This window comes from Lepisma saccharinum, chromosome 22 (genome assembly GCF_977018435.1).
Source record: "Lepisma saccharinum chromosome 22, izLepSacc3.1, whole genome shotgun sequence".
In the NCBI taxonomy this organism is placed as follows: domain Eukaryota; kingdom Metazoa; phylum Arthropoda; class Insecta; order Zygentoma; family Lepismatidae; genus Lepisma; species Lepisma saccharinum.
In genome coordinates, this window is record NC_139250.1 from 22,578,460 (window position 1) to 22,604,793 (window position 26,334).

At 37.1% G+C, this 26,334-nt stretch overlaps 1 protein-coding gene across 1 annotated transcript in view; it reads right to left on the reverse strand.

Moving 5' to 3' along the window:
• Positions 1-10,741: 10,741 nt before the first annotated feature.
• LOC146005044 (uncharacterized) overlaps positions 10,742-26,334 on the reverse strand; it is a 72,675-nt gene continuing 57,082 nt past the window's right edge. The window contains exons 4-5 of the mRNA XM_083144190.1: positions 25,207-25,386; positions 10,742-12,368 (exon numbers count right to left, since the gene is read on the reverse strand). Of these exons, the coding sequence (XP_083000316.1) occupies positions 11,313-12,368; positions 25,207-25,386 (1,236 nt within the window). The 3' untranslated portion in view covers positions 10,742-11,312. The remainder of the gene's footprint in view (positions 12,369-25,206; positions 25,387-26,334) is intronic.

Genomic DNA, 26,334 nt, shown 5'->3' on the forward strand with positions numbered 1-26,334 from the left:
TTTCACTGTTGAAGATCATGTTAAAAAAAACACACACACAAGATGAAGTCATACATGGACATGGCCCAAGTCTAAAAACATGAAACAGGCACTCTAGGCCTCCCCCATAGTACAATTATTTTTCTTGTGGTCTACGGTTGTTACAAGCATAAAAACACAGTGTTTGTTGCGACGTTTCAGAATGCACTGGAATAAATGTCTGGTGAAGGGAGCGTTCTCCTGAAACGTCGCAACAAACACTGTGTTTTTATGCTTGTGACAACTGTAGACCACAAGAGAAATAATTCTACAATGCATACACATCAGAAAAATTATACTAAGTACAATTGGTTGGAGGAAATCATCCTAGTAAGGTGGTGGGGAAAGCTCAGTCCGTGGTTTAACCTCCCACTTGGCTACCAAATTAACCCATATGAGATCAAGATGCCATCATCTCGATTAAACTTATCAATAAGATGCTTTCCAGACATGGAGAGCATGCATTTTACTATTGCCCTTGAATTGATGTGGTGTTTAAGGAAGCTAACAGGTTCCAAAATGCCAGTTTTTGGGTCAGAATTCAATGTTAATTGGGCATTATCCATTTCTAGTGTTTTAAACTATACTCATTCTAATACTACATTTCGCGAGGGTGGTGGGGATTGAACCTATGACATACTGTGATCTTGACTACAAAATGGTGCTATCAACGGCATGCTAATGTAGAACCACTGTCACTAAGATTCATAGAATTATTAGTATTTGGGTGCTCCTTTCCATTGCCATTATCATGCTCTCTTGGTTTGCTCAACATATCAACAGCTTCAAGCAATACAATAAATTGCCTTGCCATTTGTCTCATTTTAAACTCCGATAAGGTTTTTTTCCCAACGTACAGGGTGGTTTCATTGCTACTATAATCCTAAAAACACAAAATTATTGGAACCTTGCAGAAAAGCCCCAAACTTAAGAAATGTCATAATCAAGTGTGTTCTGCATCTTGTATAAAAGGCTGCTTCTAATAGAGAGAATTTCTTCTTTGAAATCAAAGAGAAGTTGAAGGATATGCCAACTCACTAATGTAAGTGAAACTTGACTATTACGGATATTACACAATTTTTCCACAATGATCACATCAAGTGAATGCATTTTTTAAAATAATAATAATAAAACATTGTGAATTTTCAAGTTGACACAATTATTATGAGTCCACATTTGTTAATCCAGAATAAGGCACGTAAGTATTTTCACACCTACTTCAAATCATTATTAATCATCAACGGTGAATAACGATTAAAAAAGTACAGAAATCGATACATGATTAAAATCTTTTTCACAAAAGACCTATAATTTTTCAACATGTGTGGTTTGTGTTCCTTTTTGCTCTTCTGCATGAATTTGTAATATTATAAAAGATACTCACTCATCTTGGCATGTCTTAAGGTTGTAATCTTACAGTTTGCCATGTTCATTTGGCTTCTTCAGATATAGAGTTCAAAACAAGACAAGTGAACTTTGTGAAATACAGGATTACAACCTCATGACATGCTATGATGCATACCTTTTATATTATGATGGCATGGGACATGAACCAAGCTTTTATTAATATTGTAATTTTTCTACCTCTAACAAGAGAATATCGCAAAGTGGCATCCGCTGGCTATGGGACATACTCTTCAGGATGAGTAAGGAGAAAAACTGAGTGGTGGTAGATTTTTAAACTGTTTCCATGTGATTTATGGTGCATAGGCAACATGCACAAAATTATGTGCCAGAGACTGCCGATAAAGTAGTGGTAATATAGTTGTAAAGGGATCTCAGATTCGAACCAATAAGTACATTCCACAGTGATGCAAATCCCACTTTAAACTGTAGGCCCAATCCTCATTAGTCTAACACATAAAGTGGACCTAAACCAGAATATTACAACATTCTAGTGTTAATTATAGGAAACTTAGTACCTGCATTTTCTGTGAAGCTGTTTTTAGTTGTTCTATTAATTTTGGTGGCTAGTGTCACTATCCTTGTTGGAACTTGTTGCACTATTGCTTGGCATGCTTCTGTTGTTGAGCAATAGTTAGAGGCACAAATTTTTAGTAAATGAAAAAGTGAAATTTCGGTACAAAAACAGTCAATTCCAGGTTCAAAAGCAGTAAATAAAATAAAATTTTGGTGTTATAGCAGTGAAAAATAAATCAAAAGTGGTATATAAAATGTAATTTTGGTTTTAAAATTGTGAACATAATCCTAAATTTGATTTTAAAACTGATTTACTACACATACCCCTTCTAATAGCACATTTATGTAGTTACCAGAGTATTAAGTTTATTCAAATATTACAGCAAAATTAATCAATTTTTGGTGAATTGCATAACTCACAGGATAATTCTGACTTCAGAAAGTGTCACATCAGTAAATAAACTCTAAATTTCGTATTTAAGAGTCTACTTCGCATTTTGCAGTTCATTTCGCATCATTTCGTGACAAAACAGGGTGCCTTTCAAAAACATGAAAAATTAACATTGCAATGTGTTCACATTTCATGCTTTCGTCAAAAACGAAATAGTGCAACAAGTTTCAATGGAAATTAATAGAACTAAAAACAGGTTCGTGGAAAATGTGAGTACTAAGTTCTGCTGTAATTATTTATTACCGAGCCTATCATTTCCCAAAATATGAATTCTAGTGTTAATTGATAATGGGTAGAGGCATGCAAATTTTGTTTTTGACGAAACTACGAAATATGAAATAACATGCTGTAATGTTCATTTTTCATGTTTCTGAAAGGTCTGAGGTGCATTTTTCTACCCTGTTTTGTCACGAAATAATGCGAAATTGGCTCTTAAACACGAAATTTACCATTTATATACCGACGCGACACTTTCTGAAGTCTGAAGTATCCTGTGAGTTATGCAATTCACGGAAAATTGATTAATTCTGCTGTAAATATTTGAGAAGCAAAAATGGACCCCTTTACACAGGAATAAACTTAATACTCTGCTAACTACATAAATGTGCTATTAGAAGGGATAAGTTTATTTTGTGTAATAAGTGCAGTTTTTAAATCAAATTTAGGATTACATTCACAATTTTAAAACCAAAATGTCATTTTATATAGCACTTTTGATGTGATTATTCACCGCTTAACACCGAAATTTTATTTTATTTACCACTTTTGAACCCGAAATTGACTCTGTTTTTGTACCGAAATTTTGCTTTTTTTATTTACCAAAAATATGTGCCTCTAATAATGGGCATAAAGAACAGGTACACTAAGAAATGTAAAGTACTGCAGAGAAGTTTGCATGCAAAGGTGCCAAGGATGTAGAATCTGCACACAGCAATAGAGTTATTGCGGGAAAATGTGTTCATGTGATTTTTGTGGTGGTATCTACCGACTGTGCCATCAACTTGTGACAGTTAAAAGAAGAAAGAGTACATCCAGTTCGGACCATCCCAGAACCAGAGAATAAAAAAATACATGACCAAATTCAGACCTCCACTGATGTATGGCATGATCACACAACAGAAAGTACATCAGAGATTGATTGATTGATTTGGTGTTTTAAGTCCACTTTATGCACAATAAGGCTAATTGGGACTGGACCTACAGTTTAAAGTGGCTTCCGAATCACTATGTGCCTCCACCGAGTATCGAACCCGGGACCCCTTGATTACAAGGCGGTGACGCTACCACTGCACCATCAGGGAGGCTCAGTACGTCAGAGAATGTGAAACACCTGAACGTTGGAGACGTTAGTTTGATTGATTTGTTGTTTTAAGTCCCACCTAATGCACATATAGGCTAATCGGGGCTGGACCTACAGTTTAAAGTGGGGATCCGAACAACTATGTGCCTGGGACCCCTTAATTACAAGGTGACAAGTTACCATTATGCCTTCAGGGATACTTGAAAAAGTTAGAATGACACTGTACTGTATCATGGAATATCATCCTACGAATATAGAAAATATTTCTATTTTCCGAACAAGTGTTCTTGGATTACCAGCCAGGTTAAATCGGTGCTAGCATCCAGTGTTTCAGTTAGGAAGAACCTAAAATATTTTCCATGAAACACCGTGTGGCTGCCTTCTGAAGAGGAACAGAATGTTACTACATGGCTGTCAAGTCAGAACATGGTGTACAAATGATGCCGGCACCTTAGAATAGTTTTTACCGAGGCCAATGTGTCACGAATATATTGTTACACGACATCCGTCAATGAAACACCAGGGTCCAGAGTGAACCAATAACAAGACAAGCGCTGCCCCATCACACTGATATTCAAGGGTTGCAGCATAAGTCATGACAACTATTCTTTTTTCATGAGAACACAGAACCGCATGGAAATCCGAAATATACAAATGGAAGGGAGCATTGTGGAATACACGAGGTGTGGCTAGAAAAAAACCGGACTGTTACTACAAAATCTTTCATTGGTTATTTTGTACAATATGAACATTATCCCCTTCAAAGTACGCTCATGCACTATCGATACACCGCTCCATACGAATCTTCCATTGCTGGAGACAGTGCTGGAAATCATTTTCCCAAACCATGTTCATGACCTCCGTCGCTTTTGTTTTCACACATTCTACGGTCTTAAATCTGGTTCCTTTCAGTGCTGATTTGACCTTTGGGAATAATAATAATAAAAAAAAAGTCACACGGAGCAAGATCCGTCGAATAGGGTGGATGTTCTAACACTGGGATCGCATACTTGGCCAATAAAGCCTTGCCTGACAATGCCATGTGGACAGAAACATTGTTCTGATGAAGAATCCATGACTTGATTTCCACAAATCAGGTCGTCGTCTTTACTCGCCCAGAAAGGGTCGTCAGCATCGTTATGAAATATTGTTGGTTGATAGTTTGACCTTCGGGTACACAATTCGAATCAATTCACCGACATTTGCAATGTTTGATTCCGTTTTTGACGTGCAAGACTGTCCAGGACGCTTGCCGTTTGGAATCACTTCTCGTCACTCTCTAAACCTTTGAAACCACTCAAATACTTGAGTGCGTGATAAACACAAATCTCCGTAGACTTCCTTCAACAAACCATAAGTTTCTGTGGCAGATTTTCAGAGTTTGATAAGAAACTTCAGATTGATACGCTGTTCCACTTTCACACTTAATTTCTTTTCCGATGGAGCACAGATATACGGTTCACTTCGTCCACAAACTACAGAAGAACTGAGCGCTGCACACCCTGGGCAATCACACAGCCGGTAGGCAAGGTATCACGTTATACACCCATGCACCGCTTATCCTTGACGCGCTTGCCGTTTGTCGACAGCAACATCAATCCGTTTTTTTTCTAGCCACACCTCGTATGAACAATGCAGGTTGTGCCAGGTGTAGGTTAGGCAAGCGAGCAAAACATCCTTAAACATGGCACTGTGCCACACATGTTTATAAGTCAGAAAGCATACATTGGAATTACGGGAACAAACGAGATACATACTACGGTATGACATTATTTCCCACAGTTTCCACCAGCTCTCTGTGGCATTCTCTGACATTTCTTCCTCGAAGAATGGCTGTTTTATTACACAAACACTGTTCATGCTGGGCAATAGCAGTTATCATTGCCCTCTGTGCAATAACCATTCATCAGAATGCCAACTAATGACACATTGCCCTGGACATATGATTATTTTGTGTACCACTGTTTAACGTTGCCATGACTTATGTCCCAGCCCTCATATTTAATCTGATACTGGTCTTGCAAGTCTACTTTCCCTACAAATGAGAGCAACGTATGTACTCAAAACGTTGGATGCTAACACAGACTTAACCTGGCTGTTAACCCGAGAACATGTCATCAGGAAAGCTACCGTGCGTCCATTTCGATCTGCAGCCGAGAGATCGGGAGAAGCGTGGCGGGCGGCACTGACGGAGATGCCGACATTTGCGGCCTGAAATGCCCGCTTATTTTTATGGACATATGCAGACATTTATATAAATATTGCAAAACGAGCACTAACCTGTGTTATAAGAGTATGGTTTTAATTTTAGTAGCTTAGTGACTGTATGTGCCGATGATTTTGACACGCCCACCTCTTGTGAAACACGGCGTAGAGGTTTGTTTGGAGAACGTTCTAACGCTGCACCAATATCATCGAGTTTTGCTTCGGTTAGAATCCGTCGTTTTTGCTTAGGTGTTTTAAAATTTAACGATACAGTTTCTCGTAATTTAAGGACAAGATATCTAACCGTATCTCTGTGTGGAGTTGAAACGCATGGGAATTTCTGTACAAATTACCTACACACGTTCTCTACACAAGTTTGTTTTCACGTAGGTACGTGTTATACATAAAAAATCTTTGTTCTAACGTGAATCTTGCGGCTGGCATTCCAATCGTCTGACTGACACGTCACACATACACTCTACAATAACACAAACAAGTAACTGCATGTAACCAAGAATAACACTCTTGCGCACAGTACGAAATTAACACGCTCTTGGTTTACATTGCTCGCCACTATATTTACAACTCTGTCTTCATCTAGTCGCGAAGGAACAAAAAACTCGAGCTCGGATATTTCGGATTACGAGGAAGCTCACGAAAACCATTCACTTTTATCGGTTTCATCTGCAGTGTAATCTTGATACAGTGTTGCACATTCGAAACCTCCAAACGATTCCCATCGCCACAAAACTCTTTCAAGGATATAAACTTAAGCAGGACGTTACTGATCCAAACCATGATTAAAATGCTTTTTTATCTGTGGCTCTTAACATCGTTTCTATAGCATATGTATTTGTGTATATAAGAGCAGAACTTGGATGAATTACAGAAGAACTTTTGCGTGTTATAACACTTGTTAGTGATCGTTTTGCAATATTTATATAAATGTCTGCATATGTCTATAAAAATAAGCGGGCATTACAGGCCGCAAATGTCGGCTTCTCAGTCAGCGCCGCCCGCCATGCTTCTCCCAATCTCTCGGCTGCAGATCGAAATGGACGCACGGTACAATTGCTACATTCTCCTCATTATTATTATATTAATTGTACAAACCATTCTGGCTTGCATAACCATATCAACATTATTAAAATCCATTGCACGATCCCACATGTCAATCTTTCAGGTGAACGTATGTGATTGCAAAATCCACCACTTAATAGTTTTCCTCCAATTATCCAAGAGAAAATAAATATGTTTAAGGACAGGCTCAGCGTGGTGACCCTACCTTCTTCAAGAGGCAGAAAAATAACTGTAATACACTATTCACTCTCTTAAGTGAGTGCGAAAAAAGTTCACATATCAATTTCTGTACTGGTTTTTCACTATTCACCACTGGCTTGTCTTCAGCTTTTTGAAATACATAGGTCGGCATAAGTCAGTTTACCGCTGCAACCTACGACGTAACGGACCTTCACTCTTTTAAGGGTACAGTGACCTCAGAAAATTACGTGTGAATCCTACATGAAGTTATTGAATTCGAGAACAGTCTTGTTTTTGAAACATACAGCCTTATTGTACAGAAATTTTTAAATTAGCACTTCAGGGAGTGGATAGAGAAGATGTACTATGGAGTGGCCTGCAAGATCTTGTGGGAAATTCTGAAAGAGAACGTTTTTGCAGTGAAGTCGCAACATTTGGAACACTTTATAGAAATCATAGAACGTAATTTTTCACAAATATTCACACCACAATGGACATTTCCACTTTGACATGAAAAACGTTTTAAATCCATTCATTTTACAGATAATGACACAAACATGAAATGTGCAAAATATCTCGGTGATATTTGTTTTGGTTCTCGAGAAACATGCCTTCAAACACCGCTGAAATTCACCTCCTACGTCACGGATTTGAAAACGTCCTCTCCACAGACACGAGGTCCTCTGATGTCATCACATAGAAATGCATGCAGGCAAGGCTTCTGCTCGTCCCGTCATGAGCCGCAGAAGGGACAGTCAAGTCGCTTGTTACTGTGTAAAACAAGTATCTTGTAACTTCCAGTGCAAAAATCTGTGCTCCCTTTCTTGGAGATGAATTATGCCCTAGAAGTATAGCAGTATTGACTATAATTCAGCCACTCGGTAGAGGGTTTTCCCATTAGGGTGACAAAGCAAAGCTTGTAACAGTCAATGGCTGAACACGTGAACAGCCATGTTCAATGCGAATACATAGGTTGGTTCTGACTGGCAAGAACTTAATGTTATAGGAATGCCTTTTCTGGAATTACAATTATTTTCATCATAATATTTTCTTTGCAAATTTTAAGATAATAAGTTTAGAACACTGGTTTACACGCCAATTTCTGCAATATAAGAGGTGATACGGTATAAAAAGGTACGGGGAGTTTTTAAATTTCCTGCAGTAAATGAGTTTTCTTCAGTTAATATATATATATTGCAAATTTTTGTATTTAGCCTACTTTTATGTTGCTTTTCAGTCGCTTTGTTTAACCGCAACGATAAGAACGCATGGTTAATTTAGTATGTATCTTCTCTAACATCACATTTCTTCCCACTTTTGGCTAATCACTACAATGAAGATGAATGACTACAAGCAGTATTCGAAGTCGGGGTGCAGTAGAACACCCCCCCCCACACACACACACTACCACCACTACCAACAAGCACAATCTAGATATCACCCAACCTGCCACGATACAAGATGAACTTTTTCTTCTGACCCATTTCATTTCGAAAACATTTATTTGTACCATCTCCTTTTATGAGAAGAGACGCAAAATGTCTCGTCTCGTGAGCAACACTAACATTAACAATAGAAGCGTCCCCCTAGCTGTCCCCAAAGTCTCGAGCAAACATCCTCCCATGTAACAATTTCCAGTTCAATGAAATGTCACTCACAAGGAAAAAGTCATGCCCAGGTCGAGAGTCAAACCTGGAACATGCGACTTCCTCAGATAAATTATGAATTTTGTGTATAATAATTACAACGACAGTTCATTCCTGGTAATTCTGAATCTGTGGTTTGGTTTGCATATATAAGCAGGATAATATTCAGTTTTCGAGGGCTCGTACCGTCGAAACGAGGAGAAAGGTTTTTTATAATGATAAGCCTTTGCATACTTTGTTAATTCTATATTTTTCGAGACTTGAGACGAAAACGAGAATTGACCTCCCAAACCGAGATGGATGTTTATAAATTGAGACGAGACTGTCAATGAGACATTTACAACTCTCAACGAGAACGAGACCAAGGCTGCCATGTCTCGTCTCAATACGATCCTTAGTGGTGAAGTTGTGAACTGACCAATTAATGCATTTGGGGTAACAAGATGAGGCAGCTTTTTTCGCAGTACAAAATTCAAAATATATCGTACCATTTCAGTATGTGATATTGTTATACACATGGGCATATATATAGTTCACGTGGGGGGGTGGATCAACTTTTGGTATGATTAGGGTTGCTTTATTTCGTAAGTGAAAATCCAGGACACTGCTGGCCAGAAACTTGTTGGGGAGCAGGTGGTGCTGGACCCGACAAAGTTGTGTGTATGTAGTCACGAAGTTATGAGAATTGATAGTTTTCTGTTCATTTTGTGTCACTGCGTTTTAAAAAACCAAATATATTTAAGATGACTCGAGGGGGAAAAATAACTGATTTGACAGTCAGTCTCAATGCAGTTTCTTATCGCAGAAATTCCGAAACTATCAGGAAATTGCAGACATTTGGTCTGGAGTCCCATCTGGAGTATGGAATTACGTAATTTCCTTCACATCTGTATCCTATCCTATGTCTCTAATTTAAGAGAATAAAATAAGTACGAAGAAATTTTTATGAACAAGCGGATGAACAGGTAACTCTGGTAATTTTACTGAACCTTAGAGGGTGGACCCGTTGAACCCCCCCTTAAATATGCCCTTGGTTATACACTTTATTTCCTTGTATTAATTATAGTTTGATTTGCTTTCTTTTACTTCGCCTTTTGTGCTAATTTGCGAAAATGGGGATGAGTGATGATATGATGAAATTGATGAATAAACACAAACATCCATGTCCAGGCCAGGATTCGAACCCAGGACCCCTAGCGTCATAGCACGATGTGCTAACCACTCCGCCACAGGGGCCGGCTTGTATTAATTATACATAAACTAAGTATTAACATGTACTGTGCAACTGATCTAATCTTCTCAGTGTATTTTCTCTTAATTTCCCAAAATTATTTGATCATAACTTGCGCAACAGAAATGAAACTCAAAGTGAAATTGCTTTATGGAAAATAAAGTAAAACAGACTTTATAAATAAAGTGAAGAATGTGAAAATTCTTATTTTGCACTACATAGGATACGGTAAATTTCGATAAATATAAGTTTAAAATATATATATTTTTGAAAGTTTGGTCAGCAACCACTTTTAGAAGCAATATTTTTCGCATGACCTGAGAACACGCACGCAGCAGAACCCTTTCATTTATCTTGCACGTGAGCAGCAGGGATATTTCATGCAAGAATGATCATTACAAAACATAGCTTTCCTTTCCACTATCGCTCCTTCTTCCATTATTTAAATCTGGATTTGTAAAACTGCTGCACATGTTCGCTCACCGTGGGCTACCCGCAGTAAACTGGATGCTCGAAGCAGACGACAAACGAGCTCTCCCTAAGTCGTGACGTATTAACATGACGGCGGCGTGTTTTCAGCGGAACACAAGCCTCGCAACTTTGGAAGTCTCGTTTCTACCTTAAACTGGATGCAGAGAAATCCGAGAACTTGCAGGGGTCATTTTTCCAGGGTGCAGTTTTTAAAATTGTTGTAAAAAAATTGAGTGGAAATGTCCATTGTGTAATAGCATCTGTAAATCAGTATGAAAAAGGTGTAATAAGTCCATTGCAAACAATGGTAGCCATTTTGAGCAGTTGTTGTAACAGGTAATTTATATTTCCATGTAAATACACACAGTAACATTTTCAGTAAACTGACTTATGCCAATCCCTGTATATTGTAAATCACCCTGGTCATGTTCCAAAACTTTTTAACAAGTTGTACAATTCACAGAAAGATAACTGGCCTAATGATCTTGATGAAACCATCTACACTCACTATTGAGACTGTTTATGAAAACACATGGGGATCAGCAGCAAGATTAAAATGTGATGCAGACATTACACTATTCGTTGCACTATCAGATTCTGATGATCACTGCTTCTTTGACACTCCTGTACTTGAATCAGGACACACAAGACATGTTAGCGTTAGTGGAAATTTGTCTTGAATTTCCCTAAGATTTCTTTCTTCCAATATCCCCACCATTAGACACTACCTTCAATATACAGATGATATCTTTTACATTTACAGGATTACTTGCAGTTTGCACTGACTATTGTTCCGATCCTGTACCTGCACTAAGTAGACTGCTTATTGGTGCGTGAGGAGGGTTGAGATGTTGGGTTAGAGAGAGAGCTTAAAGAATCAGTCACTGATATTTTAATGGCAGTGGAAGAAGCAGACTTGCGTTTTGAAATGCAAGTAATTAAAGGAATGGCCATCTTAGATTTACTTGTTGAAACGCGTGTAATTACAGGAATGCTTTTATTTGATCTGACTCTCGAAATACGAGTAATTACGGGAACGTCTGCACTTGAACCCAGGGAATTGCAGTTTTGATTTGCAGTTGATCTGATAATTACAGGATTTGCCAGATTTGAATTTTGTTTTGTAAATGCTACAAGCTGTTGTGGTGCTGCTGGGCTAATTATTATAGGATGTGAAGGATTTATTTTTTGATTACCAAGCTGTAAAGGTGGAATTTGCCCAATTGCAGGATTTGAAATATTTGACTTCTGACCAGAGAATGCAGCAACTTTCTCAGTGTGTGCAGACAATTTTGACTTGGGTAGTGTAGTTTCCGGAGAAGCTACTGCTCTGGACTCTATTTGTGAAGATATATTATTGAGAGAATCATATGAATCAAAGAGTTGGTCATTTAGATCATTAAATATATCAACATCATAATCAGACAATACACTCAATAAAGGAGATTTGGTAATGTCTGGGACTGTGAGTCCATCTGAAGACTCTTCCAAACGAACAATTTGAGATTGAATTTGCCGAAGCACTGGTGGTTTGTTTGGCAGTTTACTTGAAGGCTGACCTTCTACGCAATGTGATTTAATGCTTGTAGACTTCGTAGCTGAGTCTGACGTGTCTAATGAACACTTTGGGCTTGCAGTGTATGAATCTTTCTGTTGAAGTTCCGATGGCTCGTTTTTCAATATATTTGTATTCTTAGTCTCATCTAGCACGTCATGAGTCTTGATTACATCTTGAGTCTCTCTCCGAATCTTTTTGCATGGGATGACCATGTCCCAGTCTGAAGTCTCTTCAGAAATCATTTCAGTTGATGCTTGGGCAACTGCTTCTCCAGTCTTATTTGATTCACTTACCTCCTCGGTAGCATTCTGTAGGGAGAAATAAACAAATATTAGCAATCCATATTTTAATTTAGCGAAACCTGTTGCAAAATTATTTGACTAACATAAGACTTAATAAAATACGTGGGTTGGAGATGAAATAGCGGCAACTATTTATTCTCAACAAAAGATATATCACTGTGAAACTTTTACAACCCTTCGATGTAGTCACCAGCATTGTGTACAACCTGTTGCCAGCGATGTGGGAGTCGTAGTACCTGTAGAGTGCCTGTTCATCTTAGGAATCAAATCAAAGTCAGAGGGGCTGGTAGAGCACCTGCGACCCTCATCCAGCTAACAAATCAGCCACAGGTTGTGCTACATGCACCCGAGCATTGTCCTGCCAAATTATTTGAGAATTCAGCAGAAAGTGTTGCCTCTTCTTTCGCAATGCAGGTTGCAGGTTATGTTCCAAAATACTGCACATTGAGGGTCTGTCTTTGAGGTACGGTATGGGTTAAGATAACACCATCACAGTTGTACACGAGAATTACCATTTTCACATTAGTGGGGTTCTGACTACACAACTACTGCCAATTCCAACAATACTCTATTCTAGGACTCGGGACCTTTGCACAGTGATCCAGAATGACAAAAAAATCGGCAAAAATCAGGAGCTCGCTATCTGACCCCTAAATCAATACAAATGTGTAAGATTAGCATTTTAAAGGAAAACTTGACACTTTGGGTCCAGAGAATTCACGAGATTGATTATTTATATTTTTATACAGAAAGTATAATTTTGACCTATTTCAATACACACTTGGTACCGCAGTAATACTAAACAATACACTTGGAAGACTGACATTCTCAGAAATACATTAAATAATAATAACAATAATGATAAAAATGATAATAATAATTACTATTATCATTATTGTGAAAGTGAATTTATGCACAATAAATGTTTAACACCAGGAAAACAGAATTTCTATCAAATCAATTTCAAGAAAACTTTGTGTTTTAAGGCATTAAATAATATTTATTCACTAGTTCCATGCCCTTCCTTATTCTTCCTCCATTAAATGTGCTTTGGTTGCAGATGAGAGTTCCTTAGACGTATTTTCCCGGCAAAGTTCTTCAGTTTATAGCTTATTATTTCTGCCACTACTTTCTTCAAAACTGACAATCTGCTTTTGAGAGGCACCCAATTTTTTAAAAAGCCAATTGAAATTATTTTATAGAAATTTATCTTCTATTTGGCGACAATTTTAATATCCTTAAAAACTTAGCTGCAGATTTGCCACATCAACACTAATCTTCTTAGCACAATCTTCAGAGATATTGTCACTATTTATGGCATCTAAAACAAATGGTTAATTTTGATTATTCCTATCTTCATCAAATTTTTCATGAAGAATGTTTTGTGGATTTCTATGATGCACCACCACCATTAAGCCGTAAGGGCATGTGATTGGGTAAAAATGACCCAAGTGAGTTTGAAATATTTTTCATCTTTAACAATGAGTGTGTGAGGCTTAGTACTTTTCCAGTGAATCCATTCAAATGTACTAAGCCATGGGGTTTCATTAGTTCTCCTCACTGGACCAAAGAAACACTGCCTGTGTAAATTTACTATACGTGCTCTCCTGTGTTTCAGTTTGGTAGTTCTTTTTTTCTCATTTTTATAAATTGAGAAATACAATAAATATGTTCAAAATTATTACAATTAGTTTAACCAATAAAGGTATTGTTTATCAAATGCTTTAAAGTAGGGATGTGCCGAAGCCGATTACAGATGTATGAAAATCAGCAGAAATTGACATATCGGCACCCGCAAAAATCCGATATTTGAACCGGTACAGATTATACTAGAGTTTTAACTTCTAATAAGTTTTATATTTTAGTTTTGTAAGATTTATTGACAATTAGGTTATGATTCGTCATTATTGTAGAGTTTTTGTAATACAATTATTGCAAACTCTCATTCAGAGGATCAACCTAACTCAAAATTGGAAATAAAACAGTACATTGCTGAACCAGGATCTCCTATTGTATTGGAAATTCAAAAGTGAATATTCAAACCTGAAGCAAGTGCTGAGAAAATACTTGGGCATATCAGTATTCAGTGATTGAGTGTTCAGTGTTGCTGAACAGATTTGCGGTAAGAGAAGAAGTAGGTTACTTCCTGAAGTGCTTCCAAATCTCGTGTTTCTGAAGTTGAATCTGGCAGAACAGGAATTCATTTTGCATTTCAAAGAACTGCTTGTGTACTAATGTTAAATCTCTTGAGAATCCATGTTCTTCTTAAAGGTTCACATAACATTTTGTAGATGCAAATGTACATTTGCATCTCTTGAGAATATATATGTATATACATATGATATGCAATAGAAATGTACATAGCAAATTAATTTTTGTCATGCAGAAAATAACATCCCATTTCTGTTTGATGTATCGGAATCGGTTAAATATCGGCATCGGTATCAGTTCCAAAAATTATCGGTGAGTACATCGGCATCGGTAAATTTTCAGCTTCGTCACATCCCTACTTTAAAGTAACTGTAAGTCGGACACTTACGAAGTAATTTTGCTTGTGGGTAATATTTACAAAGCACGAGTCTTTGTGAAAAATTTTAGGGAGGGTGTTGATGAAAGTTTGGGGGGTGTTAGGGGGTGTTTGAATAAATCACTGTTACACTGCACTACTGCTATATATATGTATTAAGCATCAGCTGATGAAGAAATTGGACACCTCCCATTCCACAGTTCATGCACACGTTCACAAAGAAGCTACATTTGTCCACAGTAGAAAAACGTCTCTCCTGTACTGTTTTCACAATACTTTAAAGTATCCTTTGCTTTAGAAATCGTAGTGGGAATCAGCAGGGAAAGCTGATATAACTCAAGATAACCTTTGTATTTTAAAGTAAAAAATAAAAACATTATATTTTTTTTTAATTCAAGTGTGTTCTTTTTCTGTGCATTACTGAGAAGTTGTGACCCTATCTAGCACAATGTTATTGTCCGGCAAAAAAATATTGCTACAAGTCTTACAGATAAGTACAAAATATAGTCCGAAAATTTCATTTTCACGAACCACCATTTTGAGGATCAAAAACAAGAACAAATAATCGATTTAGAGAGAAATTTCTCTGGCAGTTTAATGGCCCATTTAGATGTTCAGAGAAGTGTTCATGTTTTATCCCCTTACCGAAAAGTGAAAATTTTGATTTTTGCCAACTTTTCTGGATCACTGTGCTCTGATGCTATAGCATGCTGTGATCATTCTGCCATGGAGGTCGGCCCAAGCACTTTGCTTGGTGATACAGAAGGTTCCATGCGTGACACCATAATAAAAAAATTACCCGTGGCTCGACAGCCCTTCAAGGGCCTAGGCTGATCTCCCAACTGCGAGTCTCCCTTCTACAATCCTACCTAGAGGTATCCTAGAGTAGATCTTCAACTCGTAATGGGGTGATGTGTAGTCAGAACATTGAACCCCCAGCCATTGTAGGAGATTTCCGAGACTGAGTTATGCTACTCACTCATGCCTCCGCAATTTCCTTACGATGGTCGGTTGCCTATACTCAGGCCGTGGACCCAGAGACTGAACCCATGCAGTCCCAGGGTGGCAAGAGAAGTTAACGTCTTTTCTGGGGGACGGTTGATGTGCGTTGCAGAGAAGACAGTCGGGCTCAAGCATTGATACGGTTAGGATCTGTGTTACATTGGTTATTGATTTCGCGGGCCAAAGAACAAACTGTAAGTGAACTAATGGCAATGATCTCAGCTGGAAAGAGAGATAGTGTCTAAATAACAAAAGTGAACTAACGGTCATGATCTCTTGCCGTAAAGAGAAATAGTGTCTATAGAATAAACTGTGAGTGAACTATCGACCTGTGCAGTATCTCTACCAGAACCTGAGAAAAGGTTACTAAAGAAGAGAGGCTACATTTTTATTATGAACCAAGGACAGGAGGATTAGAAGATTGAAGACGTCGAACTTGATATCAGCAAGATTTGTGCTTTCCCCCCAACTCCCCCTAAGTGTTCACCGTTAGTGTTTTTCAGCGTGTTTATCGCCAAGTGAATTGAATACCTAAGCAGTTACATCGAAGACGTAAGTACTCAGTGAAGTAACCACTAAGTTTGGTCTAATATCTCAACAAATTCACACCGGAAGCTGACTAATCTGTGTATTCCAGAATCATTTGTAAACCACAGACGTCAGGTGCCTGGGCCTTTAATAAATATTAATACTGTGGTGTATAAATACTTAGATAGTTAAATATAAAAATTCACTGCTGATCTCCTTTTGTGTTATTGGCGCTGTTCGACGGCAGAATATACATTGCTCTACTAAAAGCAAAACCAAAGAAAAAACATTATAACCGTATGGCCTAGGAGGAGGATGTACAACACCATAGTTTTGTTTAATTCATAGATTGTTTTTAACAATGTTTTATTGGCATTTTGGTCTTTCATGGGATCTTGCAAAAATGCCATGCAACACTTTCACAGAGTATAATTATCCTGGAAATATGCAAAATTCAACGTTTCCATCTATTTTGTACTGGTATTGTGTCAAAAGCTGTATTTCGTTATTACATAACAGGTAGTTTAATATTCTGATGTAATGAAGGAACATTTTAAAGTGAAACACTGTTAAATTTATACTTATAATTGGACTGGAATACTCAGCCACCAATATTCATCAATATTTTGTAGAACTTTTAATTCTTACGATTTTCAAACATTGGTGTAGGTGTCAGTTCATCCCTACCTGTAACATGAATTGAGAGTTGTTCTATTTCAAATGCTGGAAGTGCCTTGACACACACCTTACAAACTTTGTCTTCGGAATTTCCACCATTATTAGGAAAGTTACATTCTAAAAGTACACGGCACGTACTGAAAGTCGTGATCCTTGTTCGATTACTCTCAGGCCTTGACCATTTCTATTGAAATTGCTGGCGCATGCGCACTTTCACTGTCAGTGCTGTTGTTGGAAGAAAAGTGGCGTCCACAGAAAGTTCGTTTCGTCAAGATGCTCCCGTGGAATTTCTTGTTAGTGAAAACATTGGAACCGCAGAAATTCATCATCATTTACAGAACTTCTATGGAGATGCCTGTATAAATTACAGTACAATGAAAAGGTGAGTGAAACATTATAGAGATGGTAACACAGACATTGTTGATAAGCCTCGTAGTGGCAGACTGAACACAGTTTCCATGTGCAACAACACAGACCGGATTGACAAGCTTATACAATCTGACAGGAGAATAACTGTATGAGAAATTGCACATTATCTGAACATTGGACACAGTGCTGTACAGCAATTCATGATAAGTGCCCAGGAGCTAATGCCCAACCCTCCCTACATCCCAGACCTAGCTCCATCTGACTTCCTTAGATTGTTTAAGAATGTCATTTGGGGTACCAAGTTTGACAACAATGACAAGGTGAAGGATGAGGTTCGCCGGTGGTTACATTGTGCAAAACGGACTTTTACAAGAGTGGCAATTTCCAGCTGCCGTTATGGTTGCACAAATGTGTTGACTGATCTGGATTTATGTGGAAAAGTAACAACAAGGTCCAAATTATATATTAGCATAGTGTTACGACCTTGCTTATTTTGTCACTTTGCAATTCCGTGTTAAAAGAAAAATTGATATAGTGTTACCTCAAGTCCTTGTTAATGTCCGTGATACTACATGTTGTGACGCAAATATGAACGCGCCAATCAAGGCGTTGTTGAACTAATGTATTCACCTTTCTGTAACTATCTAATTAAGTCAGCTCGCTTAAGACAACGGGAATTTATTATGATGTAAATCTAGATTTGCCAATCAAAGATTATCAATGTTTGATGAACTAACCTAATTGTAATTAAATAATGGCGGAACATTTAAATTTGTATAATTCCAAAATGTAAGATTTTATCAACGTTAAAGAAATAATTGTTAACTCAAATGAATATGTAAACTTTCTTTGTAAATTATTAATTGCCAAACTATGTATTTTTCAAATATCTTTCTGTTGTAATTTGGAGTATTGTAATAAGAAATTACCTAAAGACAGGTGTTCGAGGCTGGAACTTTGGGTATAAATACGAAGTAGTTTGGTCCGTGAGGAGGTCTGTTCTGGTGTCAGTCTAGGAAGAAGTGAATAGGTGCAAGCCGCTCTTCTGTAAAACCTAGACTGGCCAAATAGGAACGGTCTAATCTAGGAAGAAGTGAATAGGTGTATGCCGCTCTTCTGTAAAACCTAGGTTAGCCGAATGGGATATAAGTTCCAATTTAGGAAGAAGTGAATAGGTGCAAGCGGCTCTTCTGTAAAAACCTAAATTGGCGATCTCGGGTGATAACTCCAAGTCTAGGAAGAAGTGAATAGGTGTATGCCGCTCTTCTGTAAAACCTAGGTTTGGGCCACCCTAGTTTGACCTTTCTAGTAAGTTTGAAATTATCTATTAACAATTGATCTCCGAGTTCCAGTTATGAATTACCTAACCACTGGCTGTAAGTACTCAAGCAGTAAATAAACATTTCATTAAAACTTCACGACGTTGGTTGGATTTGTTCTGCACCTACCCTGAAGATAGGTTTCAGTGTAGACCCTTAGAGCCTCAATGCTCCCGGCTATAGGAGTAAAGGGTGAGGAAAGTTGCTAGGAACGTAACAGATCCTTTTTGGCGCCCAACGTGGTGCCCACGACAGTATAGAACTTCAACCACCAACGTTGCATATCTAACAGATTCTTCTTGGCGTACAACGTAGAGGCTCGACAATTGAAGAATTCAGCCAGACGACTATTACGGAAGAGGTCATCGCTAGAATCGAAGTTGCAGTAGCACCGTAGAAGCTGAAGAATCCTGACCACTACAGTTGAAGAAGATGACCAACGATGAGTGGAAGATTCCTATAAGAAACAATAACTTGAAGACTTCGTTAGTTTGATAAGGTTCTTCAAGAAAAAGGACTTACATTTTAAAAGTGTGAAAACTCAAATATTAGTATTTAGTCGTGTCAAAAAGGTATTTAAGGGGGGAACAAAGAAAATTAACCATGGTGACCTTCAAGTGCTGCTCTGATGACTCCAAGTCCGAAGAAGGAACAGTCAAATGTCAAGGATGCGAGTGTTTGTTCCACTTAAGTTGTTTGAATATGGATGCCCCGAATGAAGATGTTGACAGAACTAGTTTTAAATGCCAAGGTTGTCAAAACAAGTCTGAATCTGCTAACCAAATGATAGATTTATTGAAAACGTGGAGACAAGAAGATGAAGAGAGAAGGCAGAAAGATGAAGAGAAGAGGCAGAAAGAAAGAGAAGAAGATAGTAAAACGATGAGAGAATTAATAGAGGAAGTAAGATTAGAGTGTAAGATCAATAAGAATGAGTTACAAAAAACTGTAGAAGAATGCCAAAAGGGAATGAGAGTGGAAATGGAAGAATTTAAACAAGTAACGAGTCAAGAAGTGAAAGATCAGATAGAAGCAACCCAGAAAGCCTTATTGGAAGAAATAGATGAAGAAAAAAGTCAGAGGAAAACAAAAGAAACTGAATTAACAAGCTTATTTGAAAGTTTAAGGCTTGAAACTACCAAGAGCTTGATGGAAGAAAAACAGCAAAGAAGAAAGGAAATGGAAGACGAAATAAAGGAAGTACAATGGCAATTTCACAAAACTTCTAGTGAAATAGATTCTTTAGCCATGAAATTAGAACGCCTACCTTTGAGTGCTAATTCAGTAGACCAAAGTCAGAGGATTCACTCTGCTAATTTGGCCACTCCTATCGCTAGTGTATCTAAGAGGAAGTATACTGAAAGAAGTAACCTCTCATCCTCTAGTGCTACGTCCGACGAAGGTTCGGAGTTGAATGGAAGCCGACGCTCGAAGAAAGTGAAGAAGTCACAAGAATTCTTCAATCACCTTTCGGATGAAAAGACTAACAACAGAGTTAGGAAATCCAAGTGTCAGAATTTTAGACTGGCAGATATAAAAGCCTTAGAGAAGTTTTCTGGAGAAATAAATTCAGTCTCGACCGAACGATACATCGAAAGTTTAAAAACCTATCTAGATATAATGGAAGTTTCAGAATTTTATAGGTTGAAAATTTTACCTTCCTTAATGACAGGAAAGTCCAAATCCAGGTGTATAGCAAATGAAAGGAAGTGGAAGAGTTTTGATCAGTTCTGTTATGCATTTCGAAAGCAGTATGCTTCTTTAGAGGCTAAACAACGAGAAATGCAGCTGTTAAGGAATAAGAAATTTCAGAGGTCCCTTGGATTAACGTTAGAAGAATACTGCTGGGAAGTCTATGGAAACTACTGCAATCTGGTGGAAGTAGTAAATCAAGGTGAAGTCTTGCATTTGATAATCAGCCAACTTCTGGTGAAAGTTCGACAACTGGTATTGACTCGAGACCCAAAAACCATGGAACAACTAGCAAATTATCTTAGTCGATATGAAGCCTCCGAACAACTGGAGATAAGTAGGGGAGATAACCCCAAGATAGAAGACTGAAGGCAATTTCAACCCAGAGTTAGGCAGACTCAAATAGTTTCGTCTAGATTTAACAACGAAAGTGAAGGAGCGACCAGAACACCTCAGAATCCTAATAGGAACAATAATAGAAACCAAAGGGGTTACCAAGGGCGGAATTTCTATAGCAACGGCAATAGAAGTCAACCATATAGACGACCATGGAATCAATCCTGTTTTCCCAACAACCACTTCAATAGAAATTCCAATACAAAGGAAATCTCCTGCCAAACTGAAGAAGTCCCGACTGAGTTAAATCCAGCTTGGGAAGGTTCACTGCTCCTAAATCAAAATTTAAACAAACCCTCATTGTAAATGAAGCTCTCTCATTTACAACGGAAGGGAAAACTGTATCGGAGAAAAATGAGAGTACCGACAATTTCTCACCGAAGATTTTTTAGAAGTATTGCATTTAGAATTAGAAGTCGAAAATGAAGAATGGAAAAAGATAGAAGAACCTGAACTTAGGGGAATATTGTTGTCCAGAAAACCAGAAATTATCGCTCAAATTTTAGGATTGAAAATAAAGTGTACTCTAGATACAGAGAGTGAATACACTACTATAAATTATAAAGTCTGGCTTAAGTTGCGAGACAGATTACCAGGACTTAAACTTAAAAGATGTTCTGAAGAAATGTTGAATTTTACTAGAAAGGGAAATTCTAGGATAATGGGATATAGGCAGATCAGTTTTAAAATACGAGAATATGTATTCGAAGACTCAGTATATATAGTCCGAGATTTGGACAAGGACCTAGTATTGGGAAAGCTGTTCATGAAAAGGCACATGGCGAGCTTAGAAGCAGGAAGACAGAGATTTTACATAATAAAAGATGGACAGTTAGTAGAAGAGGACCTAATAGAAGAGAAAGACCTTATAAACAGATCCCAGGGAACTGAGGATGTTTCCATAAGCCGAGTAAGCGTTATTGCTTGGTAAGCCAAGGAAAGGCTACCAGGGGAAAGGGTTGATTCCCTTACTCTTCGAGGATAGAAGAGAAATTGTTGTAACAATTTAAAGAAAGAATTTGTTATTTAAGAGGCTGAGTCCTCATAATGTTAGCAAAAATGGCTTAAATTGTAAACGTTTATAAGAAAGGTCAGATTTGATATAAAGAATGGTTTAATGTTCAAGAAATGTGAGAATCTCTAAAATTACTGTTGTACAGTGACATTAAAGAGTCTTTAACTAATACTGAATGGTCTAGCCTGTAAGAATGAGTATATATTTGATGTTAGCCTACTTTTGTGCTACGCAAATAAAAAGGGTCAAAAATGTTATGAGGGCTAAGTCTTGAGAAAGGAATAAGAACTAATGAGAGAATTAGAATTTCCTATTATGTAAAAGATAAAGTTTGAGATGATTACCAGATCAAAGGTTGGGAAAAGAATAATTCATAATTATTATGTGGATAAACTGAAAAGTATGATATTTAAAGCCAAATTGTTTATTACATAAACAAGATTAGATATTCAAAGGAAATATTTGTCCTATTTTTCTATTAAGAAGTTGAACATGTAACAAAGAACCTTTATTGTTTACTGTAAACTTCTCATAACAAAGATGATTGATCTGTAACTGATATGACTGAATAAGTTAACATTAATTTCTGTGTTATATTCAATAATTCGAAAGGTTTGTGATGTTGGATTTGTTTGTTAAATCATTAAAACTGTTGTTTTGAATTAAAAACTAATTTTCTAATTATCCCAAGTGTGTTAAAGATTTCAGATATGGGTTACTAACAAAAGTTTATCTGAAAAGAAAGGAGAAGAGAGAAAAGTTGTGATCAAATATTTCTCTTTCATGTAATAACGTTTGAGAATTGTATGATATGTTGATTTAATTGTTCTATTTAAAATTTGGATTTAAGAAATGTACTTAATTGAAATCTAACCATATGATTTCTAGTGAGTTGTTATAAATGTTGATAAAGCCTTAATATTTGGGAAACAATATAATTATTAGTTCTACTGAACTAATCATTTAATTTGAAATAATAAACCCAATTGCTATATGTATAGCAATACATAAATAACTTACATAAATGTAAGTTTATTGGGATTAAAAATAAAAAATAAAAAAAAATGTATAAGAAAGGCAAAGAGTTTAGAGAAAGAAAAATTTGTTTCACTTTCGTTTCTCAAATTTTCCTTTAAACTACAGAGGGGGAACCTGTTACGACCATACTTATTTTGTTACTTTGCAATTCCGTGTTAAAAGAAAAATTGATATAGTGTTACCTCAAGTCCTTGTTAATGTCCGTGATACTACATGTTGTGACGCAAATATGAACGCGTCAATCAAGGCGTTGTTGAACTAATGTATTCACCTTTCTGTAACTATCTAATTAAGTCAGCTCGCTTAAGACAACGGGCATTTATTATGATGTAAATCTAGATTTGCCAATCAAAGATTATCAATGTTTGATGAACTAACCTAATGGTAATTAAATAATGGCGGAACATTTAAATTTGTATAATTCCAAAATGTAAGATTTTATCAACGTTAAAGAAATAATTGTCTAATCTAGGAAGAAGTGAATAGGTGTATGCCGTTCTTCTGTAAAACCTAGGTTAGCTGAATGGGATATAAGTTCCAATTTAGGAAGAAGTGAATAGGTGCAAGCCGCTCTTCTGTAAAAACCTAAATTGGCGATCTCGGGTGATAACTCCAAGTCTAGGAAGAAGTGAATAGGTGTATGCCGCTCTTCTGTAAAACCTAGGTTTGGGCCACCCTAGTTTGACCTTTCTAGTAAGTTTGAAATTATCTATTAACAATTGATCTCCGAGTTCCAGTTATGAATTACCTAACCACTGGCTGTCAGTACTCAAGCAGTAAATAAACATTTCATTAAAACTTCACGACGTTGGTTGGATTTGTTCTGCACCTACCCTGAAGATAGGTTTCAGTGTAGACCCTTAGAGCCTCAATGCTCCCGGCTGTAGGAGTAAAGGGTGAGGAAAGTTGCTAGGAACGTAACAATAGACAGAATAAATATAGTGGTTTCTGACTTCGAGTAATATCAGTTGGCTCATTACTTTCAGTACATACCGTGTAAATGAGTTATAATTTTTATTGTATGTACGCTTTGCTTACATCGTAGAATTATTTCTCTTGTACTCTACAGTTGGTACAAGAGTGACGTTTCAGGAGAACACACGCTCCCTTCATTAGACATTTATTTTTAGTTTGATTATAGAGACAGTTACAACAATAGTTATTTTTTAAACAAAAAAAAAAAATCAGTTAAACAATGGATCTTGTCAATGTTACATTGTTGTTGACACCAAAAAAAGCAGTGCCAATCTGGCAGAATTCAATCGTGCACCTCCCACATGGGATGTGTATCAGTGGTATTTGTTGGGTGAGAAATAATAGAAAATAACTTCTTGAGCACTGCAAATCCATAAGGGAATTTCGATCTTCCTTTCTACTACTACAGAATAAATAAGGTGGTTTAAGAGTGAAAGCTTTGGGATGATAAACACAGTGAAAGGAGAGGGGTAGTGGCGTGGGTTGGTGACTTATTGTTTACACAAGAGGATATTCTCCTCTTGGTCCACATAGCAACAGGTGACAACTCATTGAATAGGTGTGACGTCAATCTTGATTGGCATAGCAACAGCTTTACGACCTACAACTAAGAAAGCCATTTCTTGAACCTGGATTGTACTGCACATTATATACGAGTTAAACATGCAAAAACAAGTTATAATTGTTTGTCACTTTTCGCCATCAAAAACCACGGTGCACATTATACACGCGTAAATACGGTATCTACCAAAAAAAACCAAAGGATTGAAACAAGAATGTGGGAAACTTTAATAGCCACTCAGTATAGTAGATTTCAATCTGAAAATAGTTCAAAGCATGGCCTTTCCTAGAATATTTATTATAAATTTTGTAACTACCATCAATACTCAATATGTCAAACTGAAATATAGTTTGTCCACAAATTTAAAATTTCTTGCTTGCTATTTTTCTCTTCCAAAACCTACTTCTAGCACATTACTACTACAAAAATGCTGCATTTTTCCAGAAACACAGTGAATTTCCCTGACTTTTCAAGGATTTCCAGACTGGTATACGACCTGAGATACTAGGAAGGCGTCTATATTTTTTGGAATTTCAATAGTGTAAGTCTAATTCAATACATGCATATGCAGTGAAACCTCGATTTTATAACATTTTGAACATTGCGACCATCAGAATTGAATGTATCACGTGGGAAAATGTAAAATCAGGGTTCCACTGTAATAATAATAATAACTTCACAAGAAAAATGCATCAAATACTCAGATCATTTAAAACTTTGTTCACAAGTTGAAATATACTTACTTCATCTGAATTTTCTCCAGTCAAAGCCTTGATCTCCAGTACATCGGCAGCTTTTAGGAAACTCATCATGTCTTCTCCCTTGATACTGACTTCACCTTCGTACATGAACTGTACAATTGCCTCTAGATCCTTGTAGCGCATGTCTTTTAAAATCACAATGGGGTGTTTACAGGGGTTCACCTGAAGAAAAGTAAAAACACAAATTTGTTAAATAAGGGATCTTTCAGATAGAAGTGACAAGCTACATTTTATCAAGCTACATTTTGATAAAACAATGAGTGCTACAGACAGAAATGTCCAACCAAGATTTAGGAGCAAATACAGGAAGGAAACACCAAGGACGAAGGCAATCTACAATTGGCATCAGAAATTTGTTACAACTGGGTGCTTGTGTGTGAAGGAAAGAAGTGGTCAGCCAGATGTGAGTGAAGATGACATTGAACGAGAGAGGGAAGGGTTAGAATTCAAATTTGAATTAGAAATTCTTTATTCATGGGCGAAGTTCAGCCTGTGGCTGCTCTACCACTTAACCCGCAAAATCTAGTACACTAAAAAACAAAATACAATTACTACTATAACATAAGAATTCCATTACATTTTCACTTCTAAATATTTCAGTAATTAACACACTAAAAAGATAAAAAACAATTTTTCTTATTCACACACATCAAAATGTTCGTCTTGGGTTCAAATCTGCTCATTTTTTGTTTTGATTTCAACGTAAGCATGCTGAATCTAGTCATGTGTGCTGAGGCTTTGTCCTTGCTCATGTAGAAGTACTTTTGTTACTGCCCTTTTAAAGCTGTTGTATGTCGCACACGAGGTAGCATCTGGTGGCAGCGCATTCCAACAATATGCAGAAGCAGCTTTGAAGGATGACAGGAATATGGATTTTGAAAATCTGTCCAGATTAAGTTTCTTAGAGTGTCGAGTCGTGTAGTTGTGTATGTCGTGTCTAAATTGGAGTCTGTCGTATAAGTATGTCGGTGTTTTTGTTTGCAGAATTTTGAATATCGTGCAGGCCAGATGTAGTTTTCTGCGTCGTTGTCATATTCAGCCAGAGCCCTAGGAAATCTACACGTAGAACTTTATGTGAGCTGGGTATGTCACCAATAACTGTATGGAGTG